At 37.3% G+C, this 22,148-nt stretch overlaps 1 protein-coding gene across 13 annotated transcripts; it reads left to right on the top strand.

Annotated features, from left to right (window-relative positions):
* The first annotated feature begins 292 nt into the window (after nt 1–292).
* On the top strand, nt 293–15,132 carry LOC112672029 (zinc finger protein 248-like). Of its 13 annotated transcripts, none has more exons than XM_049103588.1 (7): nt 358–491; nt 1,030–1,116; nt 1,259–1,544; nt 2,322–2,380; nt 7,093–7,219; nt 7,694–7,789; nt 12,805–15,132. In XM_049103588.1, the coding sequence occupies exons 3-7, from the start codon at nt 1,463–1,465 to the stop codon at nt 12,876–12,878; spliced, it is 438 nt and encodes a 145-aa protein (XP_048959545.1). In that variant the 5' UTR covers nt 358–491; nt 1,030–1,116; nt 1,259–1,462; the 3' UTR covers nt 12,879–15,132. The 13 variants fall into 13 exon arrangements, 8 of the variants coding, with proteins under 8 accessions (XP_048959542.1, XP_048959545.1, XP_048959543.1 ...); XM_049103586.1 differs by lacking the exon at nt 12,805–15,132 and adding an exon at nt 9,225–11,094 and having other exon boundaries at nt 7,697–7,789; XM_049103587.1 differs by lacking the exon at nt 12,805–15,132 and adding an exon at nt 9,228–11,094.
* The last annotated feature ends 7,016 nt before the right edge of the window (nt 15,133–22,148 follow it).

The raw sequence follows: 22,148 nt of genomic DNA, 5'->3' as shown, positions 1-22,148 counted from the left end.
CGTGAATTTGGAGGCAAGGAGATACTATTCTACTCTGACCAACTGACAAAATGAACCATTTCATGTTGTAGCCATGTAGTTCACGGTCCCCCCCCTAACGGTCCCTGACACGTTTTTTACAGCTTACTCTCTTACACGGATGCCTTCGACAGCCTCGCGTCACACTGCATCATTTGGCAGCGCCCCGCGGTCCGGAAACGACCAGGCCCCACAAGGCCCTGGGAGAAACCCTGAGAGCGACCTCTGCCCTTCAGGGGAAACTCCTCAAACCGGGCGTGGCGCCAGGGCTTATGGGAAACGTAGTCCCAGGCTCGGTCGCCCGCCCGGCGCGGGGTCCGCCCAGGGTCTTGAGGGGCTCCGAGGCTCGCGGCGCACATGCGTACTTCGTTCTCCGCGCGTCTGCCTCGGGTTCGCGCTCCCCGCCGAGGAAATGCCGGGGCGCTCGGGAGGCTGGCGCCGCGCGAGTGGGAGCGGCGGGTGAACCCGGCCGGGTGGGCGAGGGCCCGCGGGGCGGCGGTGGGGGCGGCCTCGGGGACGGTCGGCTGGGCCGGGCGCTGGGCCCCCGGCAGGAGCCGCGCCGTCCGCGTGGGGCCGCAGCGTCCTCGTGGCTGCGGGAGGGGACGAGAGCCCCGGATCCAGGTGGAGCCGGCTGTGAGTTGGCAACTGCCGGCAGGATGCCGAGCCACGTGAGACGAGGTTTCCTCCTCTGTAAAATAAGAATATCATATGCCACGTGGGATTGTTTGGAAGATTACGTTTTTTACACACCTTTTAAAAATACGTATCAAATCTCGACGTTCGGAACAGAGCTTAGTTGATATTAGCTGTTAAGGTAACAAGGTAGCTATTTGGAAGGTATTTTTCCTTGTCACTGGCTAAATTTTATTTAAACCCAATAACGGTCTTTATGTAAATGTTTTCTGTTTTGGCAAAAAAGGAAACTGAGGCTCAGCTGGCTCAAGTGAAATACTCAAGGGCTCACAGTTCTGGTAGACAACCTTGTCTAAAACCAACGTTGTATTTCTTTAGGTTCCAAGGAAGCAACCTCGAAGTGTGGAGCAGAATCGCACCCTGTGGTCATGTATTTTGGTATTTCTTGGCATCTCAGAACTCAAGGTCAGAATTGCCTAACTGTTGCTGGGACTATTGCACTGTCCAACTTTCAGCATCCTCAGTGGCCTTAGAGTTTAGGCAGGTAAGGCCTTTGAGATTTGGATCCATGAGTCAAACTTCTAAATAAATTGTTTTGTCTTTTAAGGCCAGGTTCCAGCCCCCTTGGAAGAAAGCAGCTTTTGTGAAGTAAGAATGAAGGAAGCCCCAGGAATAGGAATCCCACCGTGAAGATTGCTCCTCTGACCTCAGATTTCTCACCACAGCTTTAGAGCAGAGGCAGGAAACTGGTAGTAAGGAGCAAGGCCTTGGTTTTCATAATCTGAAGTAGCAGCTCTTTATTCTGCTCAGAATGAGCATGGCCTCACTTTCCCCATACTCAGAGGGTCTCACGATGATGGTGAAAAGTCTGGACCAAGCTTCAGAAAAAATAGGTGAGTGGGACACTGAGAGTAGTGGGTGAGGGGCAGGTTGCATAACAGAAAATATTAATTCATTAGAGGGTTCATGTCTGCATGGTCTGTAGGGAGAGAGCACTAGGCACAACTGAGGAATTCTACCTCCAGCCTTAGTAAATATCCCTTGCCTTCAACCTCCACTCACTTTTCCTAGATTTTGACCTGCTCTTCTATGTCCCTTTAGAGGTATACTACAGCTCTATCTACCCTGACATTATAGAGGCATAGAATAGGGTCATCTGTGTCTGCGTAATTTCAGGGCTGAGAAACCTTGACTCTTATCACCAGATTCTGTTGCAACTTAGACACGGATTTTAAAGTAGGCCTGTCCACAAAACAACTTCATTTCTACAGAGTGATTTCTAGAACTCTAAGGATAAATAACTTAGCGGGAATGTAAGTAAACAATTATCTTGAGTATTTTTTCCTACAACATTGATAATGAAAAATAACAATTTGTTTTTTGATATATTTGTTAAATTAGTTTTGCATTGGTTCTAAAAGAAACATGAAATTAGTAATGATTAGGAAGTAAACAGTGAAAAATTGCTGAGCCAGGCTCTATGGTTCTTGTCAGAGTCACACATGTGAATTCTCTCTGCACGTGGTTCTTTCTCACTCTCTCAGGAGCCAAAGTACTTATTCTTACAGGGTAACATTTAACCAGCTGGTGGGCATGGGGTTTTAGGAGCTGAATCTCAAAAGTCTGTAGTAGCCAAATATCATATGACTTACTGTTTTCTTTTCCCATAGCTGTACATTCAACCTTCTCTGTACTTTACCAAAAGGAACAGAAAAAGAACAAATCCCAGGTGAGCTGCTTTTCATTTCTCACATTGTTTTCCATTGTGTAAAACAATGAAGGATAAAAATGATAAAAGCTATCATAGAGTTAACAGATCTAAAGCAAGGAAAGGTCAACATGTTAATTGTGTGGCAATTTCTTTTCCATATTATGTAAGAGTAATTTTTTTTAGTAATTTTTATAACAATAATTTTGTGCAAATTTATCTTTGATACTCTGTCCAAAAGGAAGATGCTTTGATTTGACTACAAAAATAAACAAAAGTAATTCTTCATGGAACACAAAGTTTTCCTGGCCTAAAGTCTGAAAAACTTCTTTGCCTTCCTGAAAGTAAGGTAGTTGACAACTGCAGTTAACAAGTCTGAAATGAATGCTGCCCATCATCTTCAACTCTGATTGTTCTTTTTAGTAGGTGCAGAGAGAAGGCCAAAGCATAACTTAGATGATTCAAGTGGATGATTTTTTTAAAAGATGTATTTATTTATTTGAGGTGGGGAGGCAGACAGAGAGATTCTCAAGCAGACTCCTGCTGAGCATGGAGCCTCACGTGGAGCTCTGTCTCTCAACCCTGAGATCATGACCTGAGCCAAAACCAAGAGTTGGACACTTATTCAACTGAGCCATCGAGGTGCCCCTCAAGTTGATGATTTCTTTTGTCTGCTTCACACTATTGTCCTTTTCCGGTTGCCTTTTAGCAAAGCTTAATGTGATTATCTTTGGTCCATTATAGTTCTTACCTTATTTTTCTTGACTGATTTAATCATCTGTGGATTTTTTTTTTATAGTTAAAAAAGGATGGACAACCACCCAATTTGAAATTCAAAAGCTGAATGTTATGCTTGTTTAAGTGAGAGCTATTGCTGGTCAGATGTATTCCTACTGAGCAAAGCAAACTGTTGATTTTCTATATGGTTTTTGCAAAGAGTTGGTGTATTTGTTTCCTGTGGATGCTATAACAGGTTACCACAAATTTGGTAGCTTAAAACAGCAGAAATTTATTTATTCATGTCATGGAGGCTAGAAGTGTGAAATCAGGGTGTTGTCAGGGATGTGCTCCTGCTTAAGCTTCCAGAGGAGACTCCATCCCCTATCTCTTTCAGCTTCTGGTGGTTTTGGGGAGAGAGGCAGGAGAAAGAATGGATGGAATAAAAACTAAGATGAAGAAAAATAAATATTTTGTAAGCCCTGTATCCATGTTCCCCAGAGAAACAGAACCAATAGGATGTGTGTGTGTATGTGTGTGTGTACAGGTAGCATATAATATAGATACATGAATACACATAGTATACATTTGTTTTATGGAATTGGCTCATGTGGTTGTAGGTGCTAGCAGATCTAAAATTTGAAGGACAAACCAGCAGACTGGAAACTCAGGAGTTAATGCTTCAGTCTTGAGGCAGAATTTCTTCTTTTGAGGGAAACCTTAGTTTTTGCTCATAAAGGCCTTCAACTGTTTGGATGAGGTCCACCCACATTATTGAGGGTAATCTATTTAAAATAATTGATTGTAGATACTAACCACATCTAGAAAATACTTCATAGCAACACTTAGACAAGTGTTTTATGAAATAACTGGATACTGTAGTCTACCAAGTTGACATACAAAACTAACTGTCACAAGCCCTTTAAGAAGATACAACAGTTATCTGTTATGTGTGTGTGTATGTATACATATATACATATGTATATAGATATTTATGTGGTATGTGAATAAGTAAATACATATATACACATAAAAATAAGTATATACATACTTGTGATCATGTGACTAGTAAACAGCACTTGTCTGGATTATTTTTATGGGTGACATGAGATTTCATTTTATATTGGGAATTTAACTCATTCACATTTATTGTGGTCACTGATGATGTTTAGTTTTAGTTCCTCTATCTTTATTTGTATTTTTATTTATCCCATCTTCTTTCCTTTCTTTAATATTTCTCTTTCAATTATTTATTTCTCCCTTCCAGTGGTTTGAAAATTCAGTAGTCTACTTTTTTCCATTGGTTCTCCTGGAAACAGTTAACATAGTTTATATTTGTACTTTTTCTGTAAGCATCAGGAATTTTTATTTTCTGGACAGACCTTTTCATGTTTTACTTTCCCTTTCTTCCGTATCTCATGTTCTATAGAAATGATTGGAATTGTTTTTTAATATGATAAACATTTAAAAATCCTTTATTAACAGGTGCAGTGTGTAGACATGACTAAGCTATCTGGTTATTCTCTGTAATTTCCAGCCTCCAGAACTGTGAGAAAATAAATTTCTTTTGTTTAAGCCATCCAGCATGTGGTAGTTTATTAGAGTAGTTTAATAGGCAGTTTAATAAAGTCCCATTATTATTATGGGAGCCTTAGCAAACTAATAACAATTCTATTTTTAATTTTTTGAGGACACACCATACTGTTTTCTGTATGGCTGTTCCATTTTCTGTTCCCACCAATGTGCACTAGCGTTCCAGTTTTTCCACAGCCTCACCAATGCTTTTGTTTGCTCATAGGTGTGAGGTGAAGTAATGTTCTTTTGAGTACTTTCATCTCCAGTGTCTTTAAAACTCATGGAATCATAATAATTATATAGTTTGTTTTCTTCATACTTTCTCACTTTATCTGGTGCATGTCTTTTGTTTTACTGGTTCTAAATTTCTAGTGAACCTTCATTGTCTCTTTATATTTATATGTGAAGATTTGGTTTGATTCATGTATGTAGCTATTGTGAGTTTATTCAGAAATGTAGAATGCTGTTCCTTTATGTTTTCTCTCCTCGGTGAAAGAACTGACTTCAATATTTGTAAAGGAAATTGTTAGAAAGATAAAACCTGGTGAATTTCCTTTCAAGTTATCAGCAGAGAGTATATAGGCAACTTTAAGGGATTATTGATTTGTGAAGTGGAGATTTCCTATACTATACAGTTAGACCATCATGATCTGTCTCATCAGAAACCTGTCTTAAAACAAAGTCAGTATCCATTTTCTTCCTGGCTGATTGGCCATTGCCAGAGACCCTGAAGCATTTACCTAAAATATTTTTTAAATTTGGTTTATCCTTCACCATCAGCTGTGTTTATACAGAGTGGCAAATGCCCAGAGTGTCTGACAATACTTTAGTTAATTCCTTAGCCAATCAATCAGCGCACTGCCCACTTTGAACTTAGATGAATTTGGTGGCTATATGTACTATATACTGAATGTATGCAGACACATACATGGGACCCGTAGGTAGTTCTTACTTTGCACTATAGTGTGGGGCTATAAAAATTGGCATGTACACTGAAAACATACAAAGCAATCTTAATCATTGGGGTAGTTCTGCAATCTTTAAAAATATTTGTTAAAACATTAAAAATCTATTGATGATACATATGTATACATATTTTATGTATATATTCTACATATATATATAAAAATTAAAAAATACTGTAACTAATATTTAGTACTGAGTACCTCTTCATTAAGATTTTTTGGTTGTAGATCTAGAGTGTCTCAAATGGAAGCAGTATCAACATCCCCACAGTCAGGTGTTTCTTCTAAAACTCCATTTATATTTAGTTTGAGTTTCGCTTCTACCATAATCACTTCTCATTTCTTTGCTGCTTTTTCATTTTTGTTGGCCAGTTCTCTTTTGCAAACCATTTAACCATTTTTGCAAAATGCCATATTGCTAGGAGACAAGAAGGGGACATATGTTTTGTTGTTTGTGTGCGGACTGAGTAACAGATAAGCAGTGATCAGTCACTAGCAGACTTTGAAAAAAATGACACAATTGATCGTTGTTCATGTTTGTTATTTATGTAGTGATTTGTGGATTGAAGAGCATGCAGCAAAGTTTGTACTTTATGTGATTACTCACAGATACCATAGTAACTGAAATCTGATTGTATTGTTGGGGGACTGTTGTTACTTAAGTAAATAAATTGTGGTAATTGAAATTCATGTATGTCAGGACTATGCAAAATATGGACTACCTGTAGAGAGAAACATTCAGACATATCAATACATTGCCACAAATTTGTGCCAATTTGATGCTTAAAAGTTTTCCTCCCTTGAAGGGTGAGTCATCAAATACTTTGGAGAACTCTTATCTAAATGAAAAATGCCAAAATTACCAGAGATTAGGGCATTTTGTACCATTAAAGTCCCAAATTCAGTTCTCTCTTGATCTTATGCTATCATTTAATCCAGTTTGCATACCTACTAGATTGTAAGCTTCCTGAAAGTAGAAACAATGTTTTATGTATTTTAATGTCCACAGAAACCAGGACACTTTCATGTTAATAGCATTTTTTTTTTTTTAGTTTTTTTATTTATCTACGATAGTCACAGAGAGAGAGAGAGAGAGAGAGAGAGAGAGAGCAGAGGCAGAGGGAGAAGCAGGCTCCATGTACCGGGAGCCCGACTTGGGATTCAATCTCGGGTCTCCAGGATCGCGCCCCGGGCCAAAGGCAGGCGCCAAACCGCTGCACCACCCAGGGATCCCTATAGCATTTTTTATGCTTGTGTGTGTTTGTATGTGTTTACTGTTATTATTATTATTATTATTATTATTACATTTCTCATTCTCCCACCACATATAAAACAAAAGAGGGACTGTGGTAAGTCTCCTGTAAAAACTTTTTCTAATAAACTCAGTAGTAAACATGGTAAAGAATTGGTTCCTAAATATATTTCTTCTGTCATGTAGTTTTGACTACTTTTGATTGATCAGATACATGTCTACAGGGATCAATTTCATTTGAGGATGTGATTGTAAACTTTACCAAGGAGGAGTGGAGTCATTTGGACCCTGATCTGAGGACCTTGTACAGGGATGTGATGTTGGAGAACTATAGTATCTTCATCTCACTGGGTAAACAAAGCTTTTCTGAGTAACATCAGGCTTGTCCTTTTGCTGTTACCAAAGCATGTGGACCTTTTGTAGAGTTTAATGATACTTAGGTGTGGACACCAGGAATATTGTTTGTTTTTTCACATACCCATTGAAAGATTCCAGTGGGGGCAGCCCCGGTGGCGCAGCGGTTTAGCGCCGCCTGCAGCCCAGGGCATGATCCTGGAGACCCCGGATCGAGTCCCACCTTGGGCTTCCTGCATGGAGCCCACTTCTCCCTCTGCCTGTGTGTCTGCCTGTCTACCCCCGCCCCCCATCTCTGAACGAATAAATAAATAAATCTTAAAAAAAAAAAAAAGAAAAGAAAAGAAAAGAAAGATTCCAGTGGGTCCCTTCACTTCATTTGCAGCTCCTGAAGCTGGACCTTGGTTTTTCTTCTGAGTTCCTAAAGCCAGGCAGCTTTTCAAATGTCCTTTATAATTAATTTTTCATTAGCAGGACATTGCATTACCAAACCAGAGGAGATCTTCAAGTTAGAGCAAGAAGCACCATGGGTGTTAGAGAAAGAATTTGCAAGCCAGTGTTACCCAGGTGAGTAATCCAGAGGAAATTAGATCCCAGGTGGTTTCAGGAATATGCATCTTTGGAGTGTTTTTAAGAATCCTTTTTAAGAGTCTTTGTTTGGAAGTGACTAAGGATAATGAGGCTGTATACCTAAATTCACCACAGATACACTGTCACACATGTATGTTCTCTTTTCTTGCTTGGCTTTTTAAGAGTTTACTCCCTTTTATTTGTACCTTGAAATTCATTCCTGTGTCATAATAAATATTTTATGTTGGTCAGTCTCCTTCTTCTAGCATTCTTAGCTTCATATTCCTTTCCATTATTCCTAATTTTCCATATTCCATATTCCATTCCATATTCAATTTTCCATATTCCATTCCATTATTCCTAATTTTCAAGGACTTCTTTTCTTTTCAGAAATTAGTAAATTAGTTTAACCAGTATTAATTGAACACTTGCTCCCCATGCCACTCATGTTTTGTTTTGTTTTATTTTATTTAATTTTTTTAACTTTTTTTTGTTTTTTGTTTTTTTTTAATTTTTATGATAGTCACAGAGAGAGAGAGAAGCAGAGACATAGGCAGAGGAAGAAACAGGCTCCATGCACTGGGAGCCTGACGTGGGATTCGATCTCGGGTCTCCAGGATCGCGCCCTAGGCCAAAGGCAGGCGCTAAACCGCTGCGCCACCCAGGGATCCCGCCACTCATGTTTTAAATGAAAGAGATGGAGCAGTGGTGAAATAAGTTCTTTTATCTTATGGAATTCGTATTAACTGGAGAGAGAGGCAGGAAGCAGATTGCCATGAAAGTACAGAGTAGAAGGAAGGGACTAGTAAGGAAGAATGACACCCCAAAGACTAGGTTTGAGGTAACAGAGTGTGCAAAGTGATAGAATTCTGGCTATTTGTTGAAGGTAGGATTAACAAAATCAGCACCTAGACACTAATTCATCTCTGAACACTTCATTCCTCTAATAGTTTTTTGGAACAACAATCTTGTGTACCTGTTTTCCATGGCACATTTACTATATAATTTTTTTATTGAGCATATCTTACTGTGAATTCCACTCATTGTTACTCATCCACTCTTATTGAATCCTTTATTTTCTGTTCATTTGTGGATTATGTTTATTTTCCCCCTTCTATCCATTTTGAAATGTATATGCATGAAGGGCCCAATAAATATGTGTGCATTCATTGCCAATTTTACTTTCCCCCCCTGTCCACCACAGTAGCTTAATAGCTTTGGTTGGTTGGTTGGTTGGTTGGTTGGTTGTCACCTCCTTCTCCCAGCTGCTCAGAAAAGTAGAGGGAATGGAACATACTGATTTAGTATTACTTTTATCCCAAACGACTGGCTCTGAAACCAGAGAGCTGGGTATATAAAGGGTATTTGTGTATTAGACCAATTTTTTTAGAAGTAGTTTCAGATTCATAAGGTATGTTTTTCTTATTTCTAGAAGAATTGAAAGTTGATGGCATGATAGCAAAGAAAATCAAGACAGACATTTATGGCAAGATGCATTTTTCAATAACAAGAAAGTAATTACAGAGAGAGAATGTATTAAGGAAAACATTTAATTTGTACATAGACTGTATTTCTTCTAGAAAAATCTCCGGTAAATATAATCTAGATGGAATCAGTTTAGAAAATACGTCAGAGTTAACCACTAATAGAATAGAAACTATTCAGGAAAGAAATCTGATGATGCCAATGGGTATGAGAAATTGCTTTCTGATATTATTAATCATGAGAAAACTCATACTAGTGAGAAGTTTAATGAAATTAAGAAAAATGAGAGCATCTTCTATCATAGTGAGGATTTTATTCAACAACAAAAGATTCACACTGTGGAGCAACTGTTTGAATATAATGAATGCATTAAAGCCTTCCACAGTAATGCTCTCTTCATTACACATAAGGGAACTCACACAGGAGAAAAATCATGTGATTATAATGAATGTGAGAAAATTTTCAGGTATGAGTCAAACCTCATGTTACATCAGGTAATTTACTCAAGGAAGAATCACTATACATTTAATGGATGTGGGGTAACCTGTGATAAGTCAGTCCTTTGGAAGAAACGTCCTAGAATTCATATGAGTGAGAAATACCATGAGTGTGATATATGTGGGAAAACCTTCCTCCGAAAATCAAATCTCACAGTACATCACAGAACGCACACAGGTGAAAAACCCTATAAATGTAATGAATGTGGGAAACCCTTTTACCATAAGCCAGCCCTCACTGTACATCAAAGAATTCATACAGGAGAGAGAATGTGGGAAATATGGGAAATGTGGGAAAACTTTCTACCAGAACTCAGCTCTCTGTCAGCATCAAAGAACACACACAGGGGACAAGCCTTACAAATGTAGTGAATGTGGAAAATCTTTTTCCCAAAAGTCAGACCTGACTGTGCATCAGAGATCTCACACAGGAGAAAAACCTTATAAATGTAATGAATGTGACAAATCCTTTAGTATAAAGTCAAAACTCACTGTACACCAGAGAATACACTCAGAGGAGAAGCCCTATGAGTGTAGTGAATGTGGGAAAATGTATTACATGAAGTCAACCCTCAGTAAACATCAAAGACTTCACATAGGGGAGAAAATATAGGAATGCAGTGAATGTAGGAAGACCTTCTGTGGGAAGTCAATTCTCCTTAAACATCAGAACTCATACAGGGGAGAAACCTTATGAATGTGTAGAATGTAAGAAAACCTTTTCTGAGAAGTCCTCTCTCAGTAAACATCATAGGATTCATACTGGGGAGAAACCCTTTGAATGTAACAAATGTGGGAAGGCATTCTGCCAAAAGTCCCAACTCATTCAACATCAGAGAATTCATACAGGGGAGAAACCCTATGAACGTAAAGAATTTAAGAGAACATTTTGCCAGAACGCATCCCTCAACGTACATCAGAGAACACACACAGGAGAGAAGCCCTATCAATGTAATGTAACGAATGTGGAAAATCTATTTATGATAGTTCGACCCTCATTAAGCATATGAGGATTCATTCAGGGGAGAAACCCTATAAATGTAATGAATGTGGGAAGACCTTCAGCCACAAACCAATTCTTGCCACACATCAGAGAACACACACAGAAGAGAAGCACTGTAAAGATGGATGAAACTGTTGCTGTAACTCAGAACTTTTGGCCTGACAGTATATCTAGGGAAGTAACCCTATGGTTGTAATGAATGTAGGAAGAACTACCAGAAGTCAGCCTTCAGTTTACATTATAGGACTCCTACAGGAGAGATACCTGGCAATGTTTTTACCAAACTGGTCACAGAACAAGTCGTTCTCACCTGCTGATGCACCTGCTCTTGCATCCAGGTAGATGAGATGCATGATGATGTGCATGAGAACTGGCCAATGGGATGTGAGTATAATGATGTAATTCTCTTCTGGTCTGACATATAATGGCCTCCATGTCAATTCTTTATAGTCTCTGTTCTCTTTGGGGGTAGGATATAGAATTCCTTCTGTCGAGGGGTCAGCACTCACTGTATGTTGGTGAAGTCACACAAGAGTAGAAATTTCTTTCAACATCTTGATGTTTCAAAACCTAATCCACAAATGAAATTGCCTGTAACTGGAGAAATCAGAGTTAAGAAATCTTGAGATTGCAACAAATTTAGAAAAGCCTTTACAAGAAGGCTTGTATCTTGTTCAATTCTCTCATTGAGCCTCAGGTAAATAATAAACTAAAACCTTATAAGCACATGGTTTTCTGAAAGCTTTCAGAAACAAAAACATACTTTGTTGAAACAAAGGTGAAACAAAACATACTTTGTGGTATTTCAGAGAATGATTACTGAGGGAAACCGAATTTAGAAAATACATTTAAGTTGTAACATAGGAAATACAGAGGCCAAGTATACATTTTTCACTTCTAGCACAAGTCTGAATTTAAGAAACTGCTGTGAACAGAAAGCTAATTGTACTTATCACCATAAAATGTATTCATTAAGAAGCCCCATCATTGAATATCCTGAAATGTTTAATTGGGGTATCTAAGTAGGTTTGAGTGTGCCAAACCCAACTTAGTTGTAACTTGGGAACTGTTTGTATATAACATGCCATATGTTCTTTGCCTTCCTGGTATTGGCAACCATGATATGATGCAAGAGTTAGCAAACATTTTCTGTGAAAGGCTAAATAGTAAATACTTTAACCTTAGAGGTTACATATGCTTTCTGTCACTTTTTTTTTCTTTTTTTTTACAACCTGTTAAAAATGTAAAAAGTCATTCTTAGCTCATGGGCCATTGAAAAACAGACGTGGCCAGATTTAGCTTGTAGGCCAAGTTTGTGAGCCCCTGATATCATGGTTAAAAGCAAGGACTCTGGAACTTTATTTCCTAGGCTCAAGTCCCAGTTCTGTTGCACATTAGCCATGTGGCCTGGGATAAATCCCTTAACATTTGTTCCTCAGTTTCCTTATTTGCAAAATGATGATCCTGACATTATACTACTACACGGAGTTCTAGTAAGGACCAGGTAAGTTAATAAATATAAAAGTATTAAACCACTGTATAGAATACTACAAGTGTTAGCTATTCTGTGACTAGCAGTGGATTTGTTAGAGCTTTTACAGGCTTTTGATTACCTACTCAACAGCTGTCCCTCACTCCATGCTAGTAGACCAGTTGTTTTTGTTTCATTGTCCATCTTCTATATAATTCAGGAAATGAATAATAATTGATCTAACCTGAATTTTTTCCAGCTTATTGAGGTATAACTGACAAAATTATAAGATATTTAAAATGTATAATGTGATGATTTAAGTGTACGTGTAAAAAGATGCCCCTGTCAAAAAAAAATAAAATAAAATAAAAAAATAAAAAATTAAAAAAAAAAAAAAGATGCCCCTGTCAAGTTAATTAACTAACCATCATTTCACATTTTTACTAACCTCACTCCTCTTTTTTGGTGAAAACATTTACATTCCAGTCTTAGCAAATTTCAGTTATATAATACAGTGTTTTGTTTTGTTTTGTTTTGTTTTGTTTTTATAATACAGTGTTATTAACTCCAGTTACCATGTTATACATTTGGTCCTCATGGTCTAACCTAATTTTGAAAAATGTGTCCTGATTAATGACTCATTTGAAATATGCATCGGACCCAGCTGTGGCCAGTGAAAAACTCTGAAGAATATTCAGTGAAATACAGGGAAACAGGATTCCCAGGGGCTAACAAACATTTGATTAAAAAAAAGAAGCCCTTGATTTTGCTGGATGTTTTTATGTTTGGATACGATATCTGATTGCATTTTTGATCCTAAGGTAGTATCTGGGGATGGGAGAACACAAAGCTGGAAGACGTTGGGTCAGCAGTGTCTTTTGAGCAGGTGAATCAACCCCCCTCACACCGGGGCTTCTATATATGAGATCTTTTTTTTTCTAATTATGCCATTTGAGTTGGGATTTTCTATTTCTTATTTTATTTTAATTTATTCATGAGAGACAGGGAGGCAGAGACACAGGCAGAGGGAGAAGCAGGCTCCCCATGAGGAGTCTGTTGTGGGACTGGATCTCAGGACCCTGGGATCACGACTTGAGCCAAAGGCAGACTCTCAACCACTGAGCCACCCAGGTGCCTGGGATTTTCTGTTTCTTAGAGCTAAAGGTGGTTTAACCAACTTACATGTATATCTTTTTGAAAAGGTGTTAATTCAGAAATATTAACATTCCTTAGCCTCAGGAGAGGATATGTTCTCATGAGTAACTGGTTCAGAGGTGACTGTTTTTCAGTCCTGTAAATCTCCATGATGAATTCCACTAGAAATAAAGCTATTTGCTAATCCATTATATGAAACAAGTGTCTAATTCATTGAGCTTTCGTTGCATCTAAGCAAGAAAAAGCATTTAGAAAATAATTAGCTCATGTAGGTCTTATATTTAAAATAGGTGAAATAAACACTAAGTTAAATTGTCCATTGATCTGTCTCAATGTTATTGCCTGATTAGGTAAGGTGTGAGATGGATCTAATGTTTTCCCAAATGAATAAACAGTTCTCAACACTATGATTGAAGTTTGAACTACCATCTTTATCAAGTGCTAAGTTATCATTTGTAGGGAGTATTTTTGCTCAGGACTCCATCCCTTTATTTTTTTTTAATAACTAGCTTGCCCTCATGACATAGCAACTAGTAGATCTCCCAAAGATTCCACATCCTCTTGCCTTCACATTTACTCCTGGGAAAAACATTTGATCCAATTGGGCCAGTAAGAGCCCTACCTGAGACTTTTGTAAAAGGAGAACATCATGTTCTTGGATTGGTGACCATGGGACTCCTCACAGCCAGGAGAAAGTGTCTGCATGAAGGAAAATAGTTAACGTGGAGAGGAACATTTAAGAGAGAGACAGGGCAGCCCGGGTGGCTCAGCGGTTTAGCGCTGCCTTTAGCCCAGGGCCTGATCCTGGAGACCCAGGATCGAGTCCCACGTCGGGCTCCCTGCATGGAGCCTGCTTCTCCCTCTGCCTGTCTCTGCCCAACCCCCTCCATGAATAAATAAATAACATCTTTAAAAAAAAAATAAGAGACAGAATCTTGATGTTGCCCTAGACCAGTCAGTCCTGGACTCCCTTTTTCTACGTGTTCCAAAGATATACACTGTCATGTTCTTCTGGTTTCATTATTAAACCAACACGTGTTAACATCCTTTATGTACCATGATCAGTTTGATTCTGTTTCACTAAATTCTCTATTTATGCTTATGCCAAAGGTAACATTTTAATTAGTATGGCTTCCTAATACTTTTTATTATAGAGCAAGTCCTTTCACCCATAATTATACAATTAATCTTCAGCAAAGGAGGAAAGAATGTGCAATGGGGAAAAGATAGCCTTTGTTGAAATAAGGGTTAGTGAGGTACATAATTTTACATAAAATAAAATTCACCATTTTAAAAGTGTACTCTTTGATGAGTTTTGACAAATATATGTGATTGTGTAACTACCACCATGCTCAAGACACATCTGGCAGCCACTGATCTGTTTTATGCCCCTACAGTTTTACCTTTCCTAAAAGATCATATGAGTGGAATTGTAGATTATGTATGCAATCTTTTATGTCTGTATAAAAACTTTTGAGATTCATCCATGTTCTTGCATGCATCAGTAGATTGGACTATTACTCAGCAATACAAATAAACATTGTATGGACTGTTTATCCATTCACCTGTCGAAGGTCATATGATATATTTTCAACTTCTGTCTATTATGAATAAGCCTCCTATGAACATTTCCTTAAATCTTTTTGTGGACACAGACTTTCATTTATCTTGTGTAAATACCTATGAGTAATGGCATTGGATCATATAATCAATAAATGTATGTTCAGTATTTGCTTATTTCATTCCAATTTCAGAGATAAAAAAGTTATGGAACCACTGTATCCTGGTTAGGATTAATTAAAAAGATCACGCCTGAATATATCCTAGTAAAAATTTTGAACTTCAAGATCAGAAGTCTTCAAAGCTTCCAATCAAGGAAAATCAGTCACTTATAAGGAATGATGAATCATAGTGGTGTTTGATTTCAAAATCAGTAGGAATACTACAACATTTAAAGATATATGGCAGAAATGGACTATATGTGAGTGACTCAGTAACTGTTCAAAAGTGCCTGTAGGAAGGGAAAATATTTGGAAAGTGTACTTTAAAAATGTAAATTTCAGAGGGACAATCTGAGTAAGCTGTTGTATAGAGCCCAATTAAGTTATATCAAAAACATTAATAGGGAGAAATTGCAAGAGAAAATGAATGTAGTAAAAATTGTAGGTCTCAAAGGATGATAATAATGATTGCATTATATTTGTATATAAGTGTTAAATTTATGAAATAGAATTTAAGGTGTATGTATTAGACAGGATTTTTGTTGTGTGCAGCTCCTTTGAACAGAACAAGAGCTAAGTTTACAGATAGAGAAATTGGAATAAATACTGTGGTGTTGGCATTGTTAACCAACACGAATTTATGGCTTCCAGTATTAATAGATAAATATAAATATGCAAAAGTGCATATGGGGAGTGTACAAACACACAAATACTGTGGTGTTGGCATTGTTAACCACTGAATTTATGGCTTCCAGTATTAATAGATAAATATAAATATACAAAAGTGCATATGGGGAGTGTACAAACACACATTTCTTGGCTCTGTAGAGCTAAGTAGAGGTGGTACACACACACACAAAAAAAAACCAGTAGAAATAGACATGGCTAGTTCCTACATTTTGGTTTCTTTCTTCCTTTTCCTTTTCCTTTTCCTTTTCCTTTTCCTTTTCTTTCTTTTTTTCTTTTCTTTTCTTTTCTTTTCTTTTCTTTTCTTTCTTTTCTTTTCTTTTCTCTTTTCTTTCTTTTTTTAACATTTTGGTTTCTAAATCCATTCTTCACCAAAAGGAACTAGAGAGTTCTTAAAGAAATAGCTGATTCCAGGAGTGGGTCAGGGAAATTACAAGATAAGCCTGAACATTTTTTGTGTAAGAAAAATTGCTAAAGAATAATGGGACCATGTCAAAAGGACATGGCTTAAAAACAAAGAGACTTCTACTAGTAGACTATGGGACAATGTAAGAATTGAAACAATTGTACAACATTGAACAAAATAGGAATCCAGGAGTCTATGCTAATATAATGGGTACATGGGGAAAAGAATGTGTTTTTTCTTTTAGGATAACATCAATAAATGTAAAGGGAAATAATGGAACTGAGAAGTTACCATTTGGTTATCACAGTAATGATTACTTCAGGTAAATATCAGTGGATACTAAAACTAATGGATGAAAATGGATGAATTGTATGGTCTCAAAGTATCTGTACAAAATAATTACAAAGGGTGAAAAAATAATTCAAAGGATAACATGGCAGACATCCTCTTAATCAAGTAATCAAAGTTAACCCTCTCAGTAATGGTTTAACCACATCATGGGCCACTTGTAAGCAACATCATGTACACCTGGGTGGATACAGTACAAAAACCCAGCATTTCAATGACAATTCAGCCAATAGATCGTCTACTCATGAGAAAGTATCAGGCAAAGCAAAACTGAAGTACATCCTACAAAGTAGATTATAATCCTCAAAAATACCGAAGTTATCAAAATCCAGGAAATTGAAGAACTGTCTCAAATTGAGGGAGACTAGAAAGATCGGACACCTGAGCAAACCACGTGACCCTTGAAGGATCCCTCTCAAAAGGGCATTATAAGAACAATTGGTGAAACTTGAATTTGGTCTTTAAGTAAAATAAATGCATGAGTTTTTATACTGTACTTTCCTGAAGGTTCAAAATTTTTTCATAATTCAAAGCAAGAAAAAACACAAGGGAGCAAACATTAACATCATGGCAGCCTAAGACCTCCCTTGTTTTCATCCCCCCCTTTCAACACCTAAAATTCAGCATCTAGCCATGGCCAAAAGTGCCTTTGTGGGAGCTGTGAGATCCAGCACAATCCTCCCAGGGATCCAGGAGGAGTTTTCCCTGTCTGTATCATGCAATAAGCAGACAGATCCCCATATAGTCTGTGGAACTGACAGGAACCCGTGAAGTGATTCTAACACCTCTTGGCTGCAGTCCAGGAACACCTAGAAAACACTAAATTTTGGCAGACACCCACTGACGAAAAAGCCTTTGTAGAAGCCCAGGTCTCTAGCGGAGAAATCCAGTACTCCCCTGCACCAAAACCAAAATAAAATGAATTTGGACATATTTGTGAGAGGAACTTGCCTGCCTCACCCTTTTCCTTAAGGCAGCACAGCTTGGAGAAAGGATGCTGGGGGTCCCTCCAATGGGAGAAGAGGGAGAGGAGTGAGTCAGCAGCCCGCACAGCTGCTGTTAAACCCATCTCTCCAGTATCACCCAGAATATTAAAGCAGAGCTCCCAGATGGGGAGGAAGGAGATCTGGAAAGATGCAGATAAGAATATCAAAGGACATTAAAGAGATGCAGTTTCTACTGACTGCACTCTAGACTTCAACAGGAAGCCCACTCATGAATCGCTGGGAAAATGTCACCTGAGAGTCCCTCAACTGGTGCATGAGCACCACCAATGCTCCAAGTGCCAAACCCACATCTTCCCCCAGTTTGCAGCCGGCTCCTTGTGTAGACTTCCAAGGGCAGTAGTAAGAGCAAGATCAGGTGGATGGAGTATGTGCCGAAAGCAAGCCAGTGTCTGCAGGTATGGGAGAAACCACAACTTAAGCACTTTTGCCACATTTGGGAAAACAAAAAAAAATTACCATCAGCTGACTTGGTAAGTTGTAAGATCAAAAGAAGATCTGCCACAAGAGGGAACAAGATGAATGGAGCAGGTGTATTCATACAAGAGCAGGGAAAGCCCCCAGAACATAAACAGGATCAACAAAAGGTATCTCCCATCTAAAGGCAGCTAGTAAAGACTGGAGGAGATGTCTGCTATTTGAAATGTAAACACGGCAATGCAAAACCCCAAGGAAAATGAAGAATCAAGGAAATGACATCACTAAAAGATCATAAGACTCCTCCAATACCAAACCCAAAGACATGGAAATCTGCGATTGGTAAAAAAAATTCAAAATAGCTGTTTGAGGAAACTCATTGAGCTAGAAGAAATCCCAGACAATTCAACAAAATCAGGAATCAATACATGAGCAAAAATAGGAATTTAACAAAAATCACAAAGAAGGACCAAACAAATTCTGAATTCTCTCAATGAATGAAATAAAGTGATAGAGAACATCAACAGAAGAATAGGTCAAACAGAAGCTAGAGGACAGGCACTTCGGGATAACCCAGTCAGAGGAGAACCAAGGAAAAAGGATGAAAAGGCGCCAAGAAAACCTATGTGATCTGTGGGAAACCATCAAAAGAACGAATAACAGAATTGGAATTTCAGAAGGAGAAGAGAGGGAGAAGGGGGCATTTAAACTAATTTAATTAAACTAATTAGTTTAATTAGTTTAATTAAACTAATTTAAACTAATTTAAACTTTAAACTAATGATGTTTAAAGAGAATAATGGCTGAGAACTTGCCAAACCTGGGAGAGACTTAGATATCCAAGTTCATAAAGCTAATACATTAATCCATTATTTCAATTCCAAATGATCTTCTCCAAGACACATTAAACTGTCAAAATTCAAAAAGACCCTACAAGATCCAAAAAGATTAGGCTATCAGTAGATATATTCAAAGTCCTGAAAGAACAAAGTTACCAGCTAAAGAATATTATGTTGGGCAAAGATATCCTTCAAAAATGAAGGAGAAGCAAAGAATTTCCCAGACAAAAGCTCAGGGAGTTCATTACTACTAGACCTGCCTTATAAGAAATGATGGAAGGAGATCTTCAAACTAAAATGAAAAGACACTGAGTAACATGAAAACATGAAACTGATAAGGGTAAACATATAGTGAGATTCAGAAAACTAATTCTATAATATGATGTTGTGTTACTTTTTATAGCATAAAGGTTAAAGGAAAAAGTATTAAAATAACTATAGCTACTATAATTCGTTAATGAATATACAACATAAAAAGGTAAATTGTGACATTAAAAACGAGAGTAAAAGGGTAGAATTTTTATATGCAATTGAAGTTATGTTGCTATCAGTGTAAATGAACTATTATGCAACTATTATTGCATACAGATGTTTTATGCAAGCTGTATGATAAGCACAAAGCAAAAACCTAGAGCAGATTCACAAAAGATAAAGAAGGAAATCAGCATACCACCACAGAAGATCACCAATGCATAAAGGTAGGGGGCAAGAGAGGAGAAAAAGAATAGGAACCTATGAAGAAAGTATCACCATGTTAAATGTGAGAGACCAAATGCTCTTCTCCAAGACCAGTACAAAAAAAAAAAATGGGACGCCTGGGTGGCTCAGCAGTTAAGTGTCTGCGTTGGCTCTGGGTGTGATCCTAGGGTCCCAGGATTGAGTCCCATATCAGGCTCCCTGTATGGAACCTGCTTCTCCCTCTGCCTGTGTCTGCTAGTCTCTCTCTGTGTGTCTCTAATGAATAAATAAATAAGATCCTTAAAAAAAAAAAGTTTGCTCTCATCACTTGCATTGAACATTGTACCAGAGATTTTACGTTAACCATTGAACTAGAGTTAGTACAATAATGCAGAAAAGAAACAGAAAGCATCCACATTGTATCGGTAAAACCTATTCACAAAAACATGATCATCTATACAGAAAAATCCAGTAGTCAACAACAACAAAATCCAGAATACGTAAGTTTCACAAGATTGCAGGGTACGAGATCAATGTACAAAAATACAATTTCTCAATATCCTTGCAAAAATTTATCTTCTATTTTTAAAACTATAGCCATCCTAGTAGTGTAAAGTGGTATCACATTGTGGTTTTCATTTGCATTTCCCTAATGACTAATGATGTTGAGCATCTTTTCTGTTTAGTGCCAATGAATAATTGAAAACAATATAAAAATACAGTACCATTAACAATAGCATTAAAACATAGGAAAAATCAGGGATAAATCTGAGAAAAAGATAAATAAGACCTGTACATTTTGTAAAGTGGAAATTATTGATGAAAGAAAACCAAAAGACTTAAAGAAATGTAGGTATGGTAAACACTATTGATAGACTCTAGGAGTCATTATTGTTTTTTTTTTTTTTTTTTTGTTGTTGTTGTTTTTTAGTCATTATTGTTAAGATGTCAATTCTACCCAAACTGATATGTAGGTCAAATGCAATCTGAGTTAATATCCCAGCAGGCTTTTTTTTTTCCTCTTTACAGGCACATAACTTAATATTTATTATATGTATTTTTATATATACACTATTTTTCAGTAGCTATATGTTTGCTATGTGGTACAATCTTTTTAAAAATTTTTATTTAAATTGTTAATATATAATGTATTATTAGTTTCAGAGGTAGAGGCCAGTGATTCATCCGTCTTACAACACCCAGTGCTCATTACATCACATGCCCTCCTTAATGTTCATCACCCAGTTACCCCATCTCCCTCCCCCACTCCCCTCCAGCAAACCTCAGTTTCTATGATTAAGAGTCAGTTATGGTTTATCTCCTTTTCTAGGAAAAATACTCTCTTAAGCATTACACAAACAAAATCTTTAGTTACACCATAAAATTAAGCTTATCTGAAAAAAAAAGAAACAGGGATAACTAGTCTAACAGATTTCAGCAGTTTGATTCAACTATTTTTATATTTCGTTAGTAAATAGCAAATAAAATTTTAGTACAAATGGTTTTAAACAAGATAGTTTTGTTTAGAATCATGGTAAACCAAGACACATATCTTGGGGAATCATCTTGGTTTGTAACTTAAACTATAAAATATTCCATTTTTGGTCTATTTTAGAAGATTCAAAGAGTTCCAAAATAAACTAGTTCCTTTATCACATTAACAAAAGGATATAAAGATTAACAAAAAGTGAAATAAAAAAATAGGCTGTTAGCAAGATGGGTAATCCTTGATAAATGAACTTGTAAATACAGTAAAGTGTACAAAGTACACATAAGATGCCAAGATTAGGTTTTGTTTCATTTGGGGATTTTTTTTAGGAGTTCATTTGGAGTACTAAACTCTGTTGTTTCATTTTAACACAGTTAATAGTCCTTGGTTTATGAAGACAGTATGTGATGATGGTGATTTAACATCTTTAACAGATGACTTAGCTAAGCTATCTGTATTAGGGAAAAGAAGAAAAGAGGTGGTTACACAGCAGCAGGTCAGACAGCAGCAGGTCAGTGAGATCTCCGTGTAGGGTTGTGTAATGCATAAGAACTTCAATCCTGACCACTGTTGTGATAAGTTAAATATATAAAAAGACTTACAAAAACTAGAGTTTTATTCAAACATTTTCTGCAACCAATGCTAAAATATCTTAAGTTAAATTTTTAAGCAAAATAAGTTTAAAAAGAATTTGTGGCAGTCCTCTGATAAACAGAAGATCACTAAGAGATGAAAAAAAACCTACTCTTGGAGCTCACCTCCCCTTAACAAGAGCACCACATTCCTAACCCTAAGGAAGCATACAGAGTCCAAAATAAAAGTCTTTTTGTAAGATTAGACTCCACATTGGCTTAAGACACCTAAAAATCAGACATATGCAGTACAGGGCACAAATACTGGAGTCTTTTCCTTGTCCCACAAAATATAGTAGTTACAGTTAAATGAATGAGCCAGAAATTAAGAAGTGACTTCCACTGATTTATGTCTACCCCCAAATAATCTTCATCAGGCGGATCAAAGCAGTAACCTCTTGATGGCAGTGTTGCAGACCCTCTTTCTGTCTAAGCAAATCTGTTGTTATGATGCAAGTTTTTGTTGATTCACACAAGTACTTTGGCAAATGTATCAGCTTCTACACTGGTAATAAATGTTTTGA

Source organism: Canis lupus, chromosome 28, assembly GCF_003254725.2.
Source record: "Canis lupus dingo isolate Sandy chromosome 28, ASM325472v2, whole genome shotgun sequence".
Classification (NCBI taxonomy): domain Eukaryota; kingdom Metazoa; phylum Chordata; class Mammalia; order Carnivora; family Canidae; genus Canis; species Canis lupus.
The sequence above is the reverse complement of the archived record's forward strand: the minus strand, read 5'-3'. Positions and strand labels throughout refer to the sequence as shown.